The 11,381-nt window shown below is 35.8% G+C and overlaps 2 protein-coding genes across 2 annotated transcripts; one reads left to right on the forward strand and one right to left on the reverse strand.

Moving 5' to 3' along the window:
- The first annotated feature begins 487 nt into the window (after positions 1–487).
- Positions 488–8,890, forward strand: LOC123016148 (lactosylceramide 4-alpha-galactosyltransferase-like). The gene is made up of 3 exons (XM_044416364.1): positions 488–658; positions 4,826–5,416; positions 8,106–8,890. Exons 1-3 carry the CDS (start codon positions 654–656, stop codon positions 8,647–8,649), a joined length of 1,140 nt encoding a protein of 379 aa, XP_044272299.1. The 5' UTR covers positions 488–653; the 3' UTR covers positions 8,650–8,890.
- Positions 8,891–9,533: 643 nt separating this feature from the next.
- On the reverse strand, positions 9,534–11,373 carry LOC123004327. The gene is made up of 5 exons (XM_044397528.1): positions 11,264–11,373; positions 10,997–11,210; positions 10,511–10,952; positions 10,119–10,463; positions 9,534–9,774 (listed from the first exon to the last, which is right to left on the reverse strand). Exons 1-5 carry the CDS (start codon positions 11,337–11,339, stop codon positions 9,559–9,561), a joined length of 1,293 nt encoding a protein of 430 aa, XP_044253463.1. The 5' UTR covers positions 11,340–11,373; the 3' UTR covers positions 9,534–9,558.
- Positions 11,374–11,381: the final 8 nt, after the last annotated feature.

Below are 11,381 nucleotides of genomic sequence, written 5' to 3' on the forward strand. Positions count from 1 at the left end.
GAAACAGAAAGGTAATTGGAATGTTTTCACAAGTGAGTGAAATATTTCAGATAAACAAGTTTGTTTACTTTAGTGTTTTTTTGGGGGAAAAGTACAAAAAATCGGGTCAGGGGTCAAAAGTTGGAGTTCAAGCTTATCTTATTTGAATTTGGCGCGGTGTGTGGCCAGCGCCACCTGACGGCGCGCATTGCACTTGAAGCGAGTTTTGAAATGAAAAGCCGGAATCACACTAAAAATGCTCTATTTTGGCCGTGTAAAGTATTGATTGACACCATTTGGAGACTAGCACCGTGTTGCAGACTTTGTTTTTTTTTCTACTAAAACTTTTATTGGCTCAAAACTGTAATTGGGGCTGAAAAATTCATCCAATTTCTCGAAGTTGGATCGAATTGGGGTGAAATGGGGGTCGTTTCCCGATCGATCCTCCATCCACCGCCGCATCTGTGGGAGCTTTTCCATCCCGGTTCAAGGGTACGAAGATCAATAATGTGCCCACGTCTCCGGAGCAGCAGATATGACAACGTGGGGAGTGAGTGCGGATTTATCATTTTAGAACGGAAGAATGACCAATCTGGTGGAAGTTTTACTTACATATCAATGGAAAAGTATAGATTTAGTGTCAAGTGTCAAGAAAATGGTAAATTGAGAGAGATATGCGGTGAGTTTTTGGTGATAAAAGCATAGAGTTGTTTGCTTGTGAATAATGAAATAATTGTTTGGTTGGGGTCGGTAGAAGAAGCAGATTGGATCTAAACGAGGCAAATATTTGCCCAAACGGAGTACATATTATTAAGTGCATTGTGCGACTATTTTTTGTTAGTATTTTACAAAGTGTGAAGGTAATTTTTTATTTTTATTTTAATATTTTATTAGAAATTAAGCCTTGCCATTTGCTATTTTAATTTTTTTATTACTTATAATTGCATAATACGCGTTCTAATAGTGTCTTTATTCGGACTTGGTCCTCAAATGACGTGATTGCAACGACTAATTTGGCATAATTTATTCTAACTCGTTTTGGCTCATTTCGAACAATAAAATATTCAGAAACAATTACACATTTTTTATACTTCTCTTGATTAATTTCTTTCATATTTTTTTGTTACTTTACTCCATTCAAATAAATTGAAACAAGATTTCAAAGTTACCATTTTATATGAAATGCGAAACGAAAACCGACGCACCGGTAAGTAAGAGAGAAAGAACGACAGAAAAAAAGGAAGAAGAGCGAAAAAGGGTATCACGAAAGAGAAAAAAGAGAGTCAGAAAATAAGAGAGTGACTGAGAGAAAAAAGAGAGGGAGAGAAAGTGGTAAAAAAAGAGAGAAAAAGGAAAGGGAGAGAGGTAGAGAGAAAAAGAAGAGAGGGAAACCTGACCTGACTCAATCTTTTAGGTCTTTTTAATTTTTTTTATAAAAAAAAGGTAGGGAGACAGAAAAAGGGTAGCAAGAAAGAGTGATATATAAAAGGAAAATAAAATAAGGGAATGAGAAAAAAGAGAGTGAGAAAAAAAAGAGGACCGATAAAGAGGTAAAAAAGAGAGAAAAAGAAAAAGAAGAGGTAGAGAGAGAAAGAAAAAGAAGAGAGAGAAACCTGACCTGACTCAATCTTTTAGGTCTTTTTAATTTTTTTCTTAAAAAAAGATAGGGAGAGAAAAAAGGGTAGCAAGAAAATGTTACATAGAAAAGGAAAATAAAAGAAAGGGAATGAGAAAAAAGAGACAGTGAAAGAGAGAAAAATATAGAGAGGGACAGAGAAAGAAAAACATTGAGAGAGAAAGAAAATCGGAAGAAAGAAAAAGAATGGAGAGAAACCTGACCTGACTCAATCTTTTAGGTCTTTTTAATTTTTTTCTTAATAAAAAAGATAGGAGGAGAGAAAAAGGGTAGCAAGAAAGAGTGAGATAGAAAAGGAAAAGGAAAGGGAAAGATAAAAAAGAGAGTGAGAAAATAAGAGACTGAGTCAGAAAAAAAAAGAGGACCGAGAAAGAGGTAAAAAAGAATGAAAAAGAAAAGAAGAAAGAGAGAGAAAGAAAATAGGGAGAAAGAAAAAGAAAGGAGAGAAACCTGACATGGCTCAATTTTTTAAAACTTTTTAGTTTTTTTTTGACAAAAGAAAGAGAAGGAGAGAGAAAGAGGTAGCAAGAAAGAAAAAGAAAATAAATAAAGGAAAAGATAAAAAGAGAGAGAGAAAACAAACGAGAGGGAGAGAGAAAAAGTTAGAAAACGAGAAAAAGGAAAGGAGGAGAGTGGTAGAGAGAGAAAGAAAAACAGAGAGAGAGAAATGAGACTTGAAATATAAAATATTCAAAATTAATAAAACAAGCGGTGAGAGAAAAAGACAAAGAACGACAGAAAAAAGAGGAGGGAGAAAGAAAGGTAACAAGAAAAAAAAAATAAAAAGAGAGAAAAAAAGAAAGGGGAAAGAACGGGGAGAGAGAGACATATCTATAACCAACGGTAAGAGAGAATGAGAAAGAGAGAAAAAAGAAGTGAGGAGGGGAGAGAGAAAGAGACGACTTGACTATTTTAACATACGACAAAAAGAAAGGGTGAAGAGAAAGCGAGAAAAGAGAGAGAGAAAAGAAGAACGAAAAAAGTAAAAAACAGAGTTTAAAAAAGAGAAGACAAGAGAGAGAGAGTGTAAGAAAAAAGAGAAAAAGAAAGAGAGGGAGAGAGAAAGAAAACGTGAAAGAGAAAAAAAGAAATGAAAATTTCAAAATTCTTTTGATTCTACAAAATATCTAAAACCAACACCGACAGTAAGAGAGAAACAGACAAACCAAGAGAACAGAAAAGAGAAGAGAGAGAGAGCGAGAAACAGAAAGAGAAAAGGAAGAGAGAATGAGAAAAAGTGAGAATGAAATAGAGATAGAAAGAGAGGGGAAAGGGTATTTGGATAAATCGGGAGTCAAAAATCTGAATTTGGTTTAATTTTTTTACGAGAAAAAAGAGAGAAAGAGAAAGGGAGGAAAAAAAAGAGAGAGAAAAAAAGAGAGAGGGGGGAAACGAAGTGGGAAAGAATATCTAAAACCAAAACACATACACATAAAGAGAGAGGAAAAAATAGAGAGAGAGGAATAATGAGAGGAAGAAAAAGAGAGTGAAAGAGAAGAAAGAAAGAAAGAGAGAACAAGAAAAAAGTACAGTAGAACCTCGATTATCCAAAACTTCTCTAGTCGAGGTTCTACTGTATTTTGACGAACTAATTGAAAGTAGACGTGACAATTTTAAACAAAAAGAGAGAATGAACAGAAAGAGAGAAAAGAGAGAGAGAGAAAGAGAGAGAGGAAATAAGAACAAGAAGAAAAAAAATTGAGAGAGAAAGAGTTTTAAAAAGAGAGAAAACAAGAAAGAGAAAGAAAAAGAGAGAGAACGAAGAAAAAAGGGAGACTTATTGTTGAACCAACACCGACAGTGAGAGCGAAAGAGACAAACCAAGAGAACAGAAAAGAGAGAGAGAGAGAGAAAAAGCGAGAAAGAAAGAGAGAAAAAAGGGTATTTGAATAAATCAGGAGTCAAAAATCTGAATTTGGTTTATTTTTTTTTACGAGAAAAAAGAGAGAAAGAGAAAAAAGAGAAAGGGGGGAAAAGAAATGGGAAAGAATATCTAAAACCAAAACACATACACATAAAGAGAGAGGAAAAAATAGAGATAGGAATAATGAGAGGAAGAAAAAGAGAGTGAAAGAGAAGAAAGAAAGAAAGAGAGAACAAGAAAAAAGTACAGTAGAACCTCGATTATCCAAAACTTCTCTAGTCGAGGTTCTACTGTATTTTGACGAACTAATTGAAAGTAGACGTGACAATTTTAAACAAAAAGAGAGAATGAASAGAAAGAGAGAAAAGAGAGAGAGAGAGAGAGAGGAAATAAGAACAAGAAGAAAAAAAATTGAGAGAGAAAGAGTTTGAAAAAGAGAGAAAACAAGAAAGAGAAAGAAAAAAGAGAGAGAACGAAGAAAAAAGGGAGACTTATTGTTGAACCAACACCGACAGTCAGAGAGAAAGAAACAAACCAACAGAACAGAAAAGAGAGAGAGAGAGAGCGAGAGACAGCAAGAGAAAAAGCGAGAAAGAAAGAGAGAAAAAAGGGTATTTGGATAAATCGGGAGTCAAAAATCTGAATTTGGTTTAATTTTTTTTACGAGAAAAAAGAGAGAAAGAGAAAAAATAGAGAGGGGGGAAAAGAAATGGGAAAGAATATCTAAAACCAAAACACATACACATAAAGAGGGAGGAAAAAATAGAGAGAGGAAGAAAAAGAGAGTGAAAGAAAAGAGAGAAAGAAAGAGAGAACAAGAAAAAAGTACAGTAGAACCTCGATTATCCAAAACTTCTCTAGTCGAGGTTCTACTGTATTTTGACGAACTAATTCAAAGTAGACGTGACAATTTTAAACAAAAAGAGAGAATGAAGAGAAAGAGAGAAAAGAAAGAGATAGAGAGAGAGGAAATAAGAACAAGAAGGAAAAAAAATGAGAGAGAAAGAGTTTGAAAAAGAGAGACAACAAGAAAGAGAAAGAAAAAAGAGAGAGAACGAAGAAAAAAGGGAGACTTATTGTTGAACCAACACCGACAGTGAGAGAGAAAGAGACAAACCAAGAGAACAGAAAAGAGAGAGAGAGAGATAGAGCGAGAGACAGCAAGAGAAAAAGCGAGAAAGAAAGAGAGAAAAAAGGGTATTTGGATAAATCGGGAGTCAAAAATCTGAATTTGGTTTAATAATTTTTTTGCGAGAAATTTTCACCTGGTCTCGAATCTGGTGAAATTGCTGGCTTCTCCGACCGCCACCAAAGAAATTCTCAATTAAAATCCTCAATTTTTCCAGCATTTCAGCCAAATCGACTCCCACCCCCTTATCTGTGATAGTCTCCACCATATCCACCCCTAGAATGCTCAATCACCAAACCCCGCGAAAAACCCTCCTGTTCGCCCTCCTCATCATAGCAATAATTTTCCTAACACAGCCCCAAAACTCGTCACTTTTCAACCAGATTTACTACTTTTTCAACCCCAAAGAGAGCATCCAATGCTACCACAACAAATCCCACACACTTCCCGACATATCGGACACACGTCCAGCCAAAGGAAGGTCCATTTTCTTCCACGAAACCTCTTGTAATTCCTTTCACAACGGAAAAATCACCATCACGGCCCGACAGGCGTGCGCCGTCGAATCCGCCGCGAGGCTCAATCCCAACTTTGAGGTCCATCTCCTGTTTGCATCCCCAGGGATTTTCCGGTTCGAGGGGACGCAATCCGACAGATTTCTGCAAAATTTATTGACTTATCCCAATGTGAGGATCCACCATGTCGACTACGAGAGGTACACGAAGGACACTCCCGTCGAGGATTTGTACAAAAGGGGCGAAATCGAGCTCTCGGGCTACGCCCAGTCGCACGCCAGCGATGTCCTAAGGTAAGAGAGAGAGAAAAGAGACAAAAAAGAGAGGGATAGAGCAAAGTACAGTAGGACCTCGATTAAATGAGTGTGTGTGAGTGAGAGAAATAGAACAGAACGAGAGAAAAGAACAGTAGAACTTCGATTATTCGACACTAACATTTAGTCAAATGTGTATTGTTATTTATTAGTTTGAATAGCCAGGGTTCTACTGTATTTTTACAAATTTTTATATTCTTATTTACATTTTGTTTTTTTCTTTTATTTTTTTGTTACATTATTTTTTTGATGTTTCATCAATCCAGGGGGTATTTAAAAAATTGTCATTTTTAAACCAAAACCGACGTTTAAAAAAGAGAGCAAGAAAAAAAACGACTAGAAAGAGAGAGAGAGAGAGAGAGAGAAACAAACAGGGCAAAAACAAAGAGAGAATAAGTGATAGATAAGGATAAGAGATTGGGAGAAATTCAGAAGAATAGAGTACATGAAGAAAAAAAAAGAGAAAGAGAATGAAAAAAAGTTTGCGAGAGAAACAAAGGCAAAAACAAAGAGAGAATAAGTGAGGAAAAGTGAGAGAGAGAAAGAAAAAAGAGATAAGGAGGAATTCAGAAGAATAGAGTACATAGAGAAAGAAAAAAAGAGAGAGAAGGAAGTAAAACGAACGAAAGAAAAGTTTTACCAAACTCTATTATCCGAAACTTCTTTTTAACATTTACTCAAATGTGAAAAAAAACAGATTGAGAGAGAGAAAGAAAAAAAAATAGAGAAAGATAGAGAGGGAGAGAGAAAGAAAAAGGGAGAGAGGAAAAAAAAGGATGGAGAGAGAGAGACCTAACCTGACCCATTCTATTCATTGCCAAAGATATTAAATATCTAAAACCACAAGCGACGGTGAAAGAGAGAAAAAAAACAGATAAAAATAAAGAAAAAAAGAATAAGAAAAAGAAAGAAAGACAGAGAAAAAAAAATGTATAGTACAACCTCAATTATCCGAAACTCTTTTTTTTAACATTTACTCAAATGTGTAGAAAGGAGGGAGCGAAAAAAACAGAAAGAGAGAGAGAAAGAAAAAAATTAATGAAAAAATAGCAAAAAGTAAAGAAAAAAAGTGGGAACGACAGAGAAAGAGAAAAAGACAGAGAGGGAAAGAGAAAGAAGACCTGAACTGACCCATTCTTTTGATTACACAAAATATTAAATAGCTAAAACCACAAGCCACAGTGCAAAAGAGAGAAAAAAAACAGATAAAAATAAAGAAAGAAAGAATAATAAAAAGAGAAAGAAAGACAGGGAAAAAAATAGAAAAAAAACAAAAAAAAACAAAAAAAAGATATAGTACAACCTCAACTATCCGAAACTCTTTTTTTTAACATTTACTCAAATGTTTAGAAAGAGAAAGAGCGACAAAACCAGAATGAAAGAGAGAGAAAGAGAAAGAAAAAAAAATAATGAAAAAATAGCAGAAAGTAAAAAGAAAAAAGACAGAAGGAAAGAGAAAGAAGACCTGAACTGACCCATTCTTTTGTTTACAGAAAATATAAAATATGTAAAATCACAATCGACGGTGAGAAAGAGATAAAAAGAGAGAAAGACAGAAAAAACCAAAAAAGAAAGAATAAGATAGAGAGAAAGAGAGAAGAAAAAAGAGAAAAAAAAGGAAAATATGGTACAACCTCCATTTTCCAAAACTCCTCTTTAACATTTACTCAAATGTATAGGAAACAAAAAGAGCGAAAAAATAAGAGAGAGAGAGAGAGAGATAAAAAGAAAGAAAGAGAGAAAGAAAATTAAAAACAACAAAAGAGAAAAAGAAATCGAGGGAGAAAGAGAAAAAGATAGTGAGGGAGGGAGAAAGAAAAAGAGAGAGAGGAAAAGAAATGATGGAGAGAGAGAGACCTGACCTGATCCATTTTATTGATTACCAAAAATATTAAACATCTAAAACCACAAGCGACGGTAAAAAAGAGAGAGAAAAACAGATAACAATTAAGAAAGAAGAAATAAAAAAGAAGAAAAAGACAGAAAAAAAAGTAACAAAAAAACGAAAAAAAAGTGTAGTACAGCCTCAATTATCCGAAACTCCTCTCTTTAACATTTTCTCAAATATGTGTATCGGGATTTATTATTTCGGATAACCAAAGTTCTACTATATTTTGTCAATTTTTATTTGTTATATTTTCTTTTTGTTTTAATGATTTTCATCTACAGAGACGTACTTAGAAAATTTGTCTCTCTAAATTCAGTACCAGTGTTGCCAACTGACTTCATTACGACAAAAAAGATAGAGGGATAGAAAGAAGAGAGAGAAACCAAGATTTGAAGAGAATAAAAATAAAGAGTAAAAGGAAGAAAAAAGAGAGAAAGAGAAAAAACGAAAGAGAGAAAAAAAAGAGAGAGAGAGAGAGAAAAGAAATGGGAAAGAATATCTATAAACCAAAACACATACACACAAAGAGAGAAGAAAAAATAGAGAAAGAAAGGAAAAGAGAGTGAAAGAAAGAGAGAACAAGAAAAAAGTACAGTAGAACCTCGATTATCCGTAACTTCTCTTGAAACCGAGGTTCTATTGTATTTTGACGAACTAATTGAAAGTAGACACTCAACATTAATTTTTATTGTGATTTTTTTCGGTATATTTTCATATAGAGTTAGTTTTATTTGCCCCCCTAAATCCAGTACCAGTGTTGCCAACTGTCTCTCCTTCCAGATACATAACCCTATGGAAATTCGGCGGAATCTACCTCGACTTGGACGTGATCGTCACCAAACCCCTTGAGGGCCTCCCCCCGAACTACGCAGGCTCGGAATCGGACCGAAATGTGGCCGCGGGCGTCCTCAGCTTCACCCCCGAGGGTCTGGGCCACGAACTAGCCCAACGTTGTCTCCAAGACCTCAGCGAGAATTTCAAAGGCTACGATTGGGGCTACAACGGCCCTGGCGTCATCACACGTCTCCTCAAGCAGCTCTGCGGCGTGGAAACGGCCAATGAAATGGTGCAGAAGGACTGTCAAGGATTCAGGGTATTCCCCGTCGAGGCTTTCTACCCCATCCCTTGGTGGGACTGGAAGCTGTATTTCGATGAAAATTTCACGGAAAAAGTGCTCAATATTTCGAAAAATAGTCACGTGATTCATGTGTGGAATAAGCACAGTGGCGGCACGAGGGTTGCGGCGAGGGGGAATTCGGCGTATGCCGTTTTAGCTCAAAAGTTTTGTCCCGGGATTGTCAACGATTGCGGGTATTTTTTCTAATCGTTGGTAATACATATCGCTCCAAGTTATTATCCTCTTAGATCACTACAATAAACTACAGTATTTACGCATTGTGATTGTTGTTAATCGGTTGGCAATAAATTTTTGACCAAATTGGTGTTTTATTCACTCTCTCTAGTGTAATTATGGCTACGAAACTGAAACTTAATTTGACAGATAACTGGAAAATCATTTTTGATCACCTTGTACCCACGTTGTTTGTCATTCAACTGGCATAAAAATGTAAAACATAGGCAACTAACCTCACTTTTGGTTTTTGTTATTTTTATTCTCATAGCTAGAAGAAAAATGACAACAAATCAAAACAATTTATTGAACTTATATAAAAACACGTATTGCTGGCTTTATTATTGAAATCGACACCAAAAATAAATTTCAACTAAATAAAACTTTCAAATTTTAATTTCAAACGTCAATCATAGAGTGTCCGCCACTGTATTAACTGTGAAACGGCCCTTAGATAATAACCTCACTTTAACTGTAGGCGTCAGTTGTTGTCCCCATAATGTTATTTCTAGATTAAACCACTCACCGAACAAAAACAATAATAATTAACATTTTTCGTATGAAAATTCAAGCTTGAACGTGAGAATAATGAAATAATTATTTTAAATGTCAAATTGTGAAATGACGTTAAAGCCTACTTTGGAGAGAATTTGTGTCAAAATTTCGATTTCCAGAAAATGTTGTCAATGTTGATTTTCAATTTGTTATATAAATAAACTATTTAAATGCTATTTAAAGCGATGAATTTGTTTGACCCAGCTTTTGTGTAAACGTGGCTTTACTGAAGTGACAAGTGACAGATCAAACCGAACCAAAGCTATTAGAAATTGTTTAAAAGAATAAAAAAACGTTTTTAGCCTCAGTAAACATGCTTTATTTCATTCAAAATGCATCGCTGCCAACTGTCGGAACCGAGGACGAAAAATTCGTGTGAATCCCAGTATCATCCTCTGACAGAGACAAATCCCCTGTATCTTCACAAATTATCTCCAAATCTTTGACAATAAATTTTGGTTTTTTCCAAATCGGTGAATTTTTCCTCTCAACTCTCGGATACATAGTCACATCACTCACAAACGGCGCTATTTCGCTGAAAGTCTAACCAAAAATCAACCAAAAACTTAAAAAAAAACATACAGATTTGTCAACAAGAAATTACCACCTAGGATTTGAACTTTTAGGAAAATTACGTTTTTCATGTTGTTTGTAACTAGAATTTTCAGAAATAGTTTTGTATGCGTAAGGTTGGTTACCCTTTGTTATTGTCGGTTGACGTTTTCTGTCAACCTGCTGTCAACTATCAATTAAATTATGCATACAAGCTGACAGGTGACTTAACCTAAATTTTTTGTCACCAGAAACCAACCTAACCAAATTTATGGCAACCTATTCACAAATATCCCTAAATCCTAGGGAGTAATTTCTTGTTGATACAATAATACTTGAAATGCGTCGGTAATAAGGGCATAGGTTTTATCAGCCGGAAGTGAAGTTTGTCTCAACTGTTCCAAAATGGCGCCTCGCGTTTGCAACTTCCGGAGTCTCCGCTCAGTGTGACCAACTCGTTCTCTAACCTCTGAAAAGTCACTTTCGGGGGAAAAACACCCACCGGATGCTTTCCGGAGCTTTTTATCGATTTTATTCAACGATTTGTGCACTTTTCGGTCTTTGAGTAAATCACCAATTGCCCATTTCCAATACGCGTTGACTTTTTTGGCCCGAGTTAGGGATTTTTTGTCTAAGTAGTTGAAGATTTTTTTAACGATCATGATTGGCATGATTTGGATCTGGAAACGAGATTGGCACGACTGGAGTGTGTTTGAAACGATAATACCCAATCAAGTGACTCATCTTTACCCTTCTTCTTTGTTTTCTTCGACTTTTTTTGGGGTTCTTTTTCGGTGTAGACTTTCTTCCGGAATTTTCCCATACTTTCCACCCAGATTTTCTCCAATTGGAGACACTTCTGGTGCTTAGGGTCGTCCAAATCGTGAGTTTGGAGCCCCTCACTGTCTTTCTTCTCTTCTTTTTCTTCTTCTTTCTTCACTTGGGTTTTGAGACGATGCGCAAGCTCTGATTGCAAATTCGCGATGAAAATCCACATTAAAGCCTGACCCGAAATACTCAAAAAAGCTATAAGATAAGCCACTTGTTCTTGATCCTCAATCGACTCAAACCACTCCAAATCCAAAGCAATATTTTCCTCTAAAATGTCCTTATCGAGCATCCGGTCATGGTCATAGAGAACTTTATCGTAGTTCATCGGAGTCGCAGTACTACCAACAATTGTTAAGTCACCAAAACTAGGGATTTTACTCACGTCGACTTGCAATAAGCTGTTAATTTCCCCAAAAGCGACTGAAGAGTGCTTATGGCAAGCTTCATAGTGGCCAAACTCTTGATTCTTTTGATCAATTCATCGAAAAAGGACAATTTTCGCTGCCAAGACATGCGCAAATAGTAGGTTAGAATGGTGTTACCGTGAATCAATTCTTGAATTTTTTGCGTCAACTCGGCGGAGGTGGTAACCGATCCTGAAGCGGGAAATTTGAAAATCGCACAAAGTGGCGGGAAATTTGAATTGTACTTTGGTGGATCGAAGAACTGGATTGTTGGATGGCATTTTGTATGTCTTCAGCGTGGCGTGAAGGTGATTCGATCATGACACGAGACTTGACACGTGGTCTAAGGTGACTGGATTTTAT

Source organism: Tribolium madens, unplaced genomic scaffold, assembly GCF_015345945.1.
Source record: "Tribolium madens isolate multiple individuals breed KSU strain unplaced genomic scaffold, Tmad_KSU_1.1 Scaffold_1;HRSCAF=32;Tcas5.2_LG8, whole genome shotgun sequence".
Lineage (NCBI taxonomy): Eukaryota > Metazoa > Arthropoda > Insecta > Coleoptera > Tenebrionidae > Tribolium > Tribolium madens.

Bases quoted from the DNA above. Each gene is read 5' to 3' on its own strand.
- LOC123016148 (XM_044416364.1), top strand. The intron at 5,417-8,105 runs GTAAGAGAGAGA...CTCTCCTTCCAG, and splicing joins CACGCCAGCGATGTCCTAAG to ATACATAACCCTATGGAAAT.
- LOC123004327 (XM_044397528.1), bottom strand. From the start codon at position 11,339: ATGATCGAATCACCTTCACGCCACGCTGAAGACATACAAAATGCCATC. The intron at 11,211-11,263 runs GTACAATTCAAA...TTCCCGCTTCAG, and splicing joins CAGTTCTTCGATCCACCAAA to GATCGGTTACCACCTCCGCC. The intron at 10,464-10,510 runs GTATTATCGTTT...TCTCGTTTCCAG, and splicing joins AAGATGAGTCACTTGATTGG to ATCCAAATCATGCCAATCAT.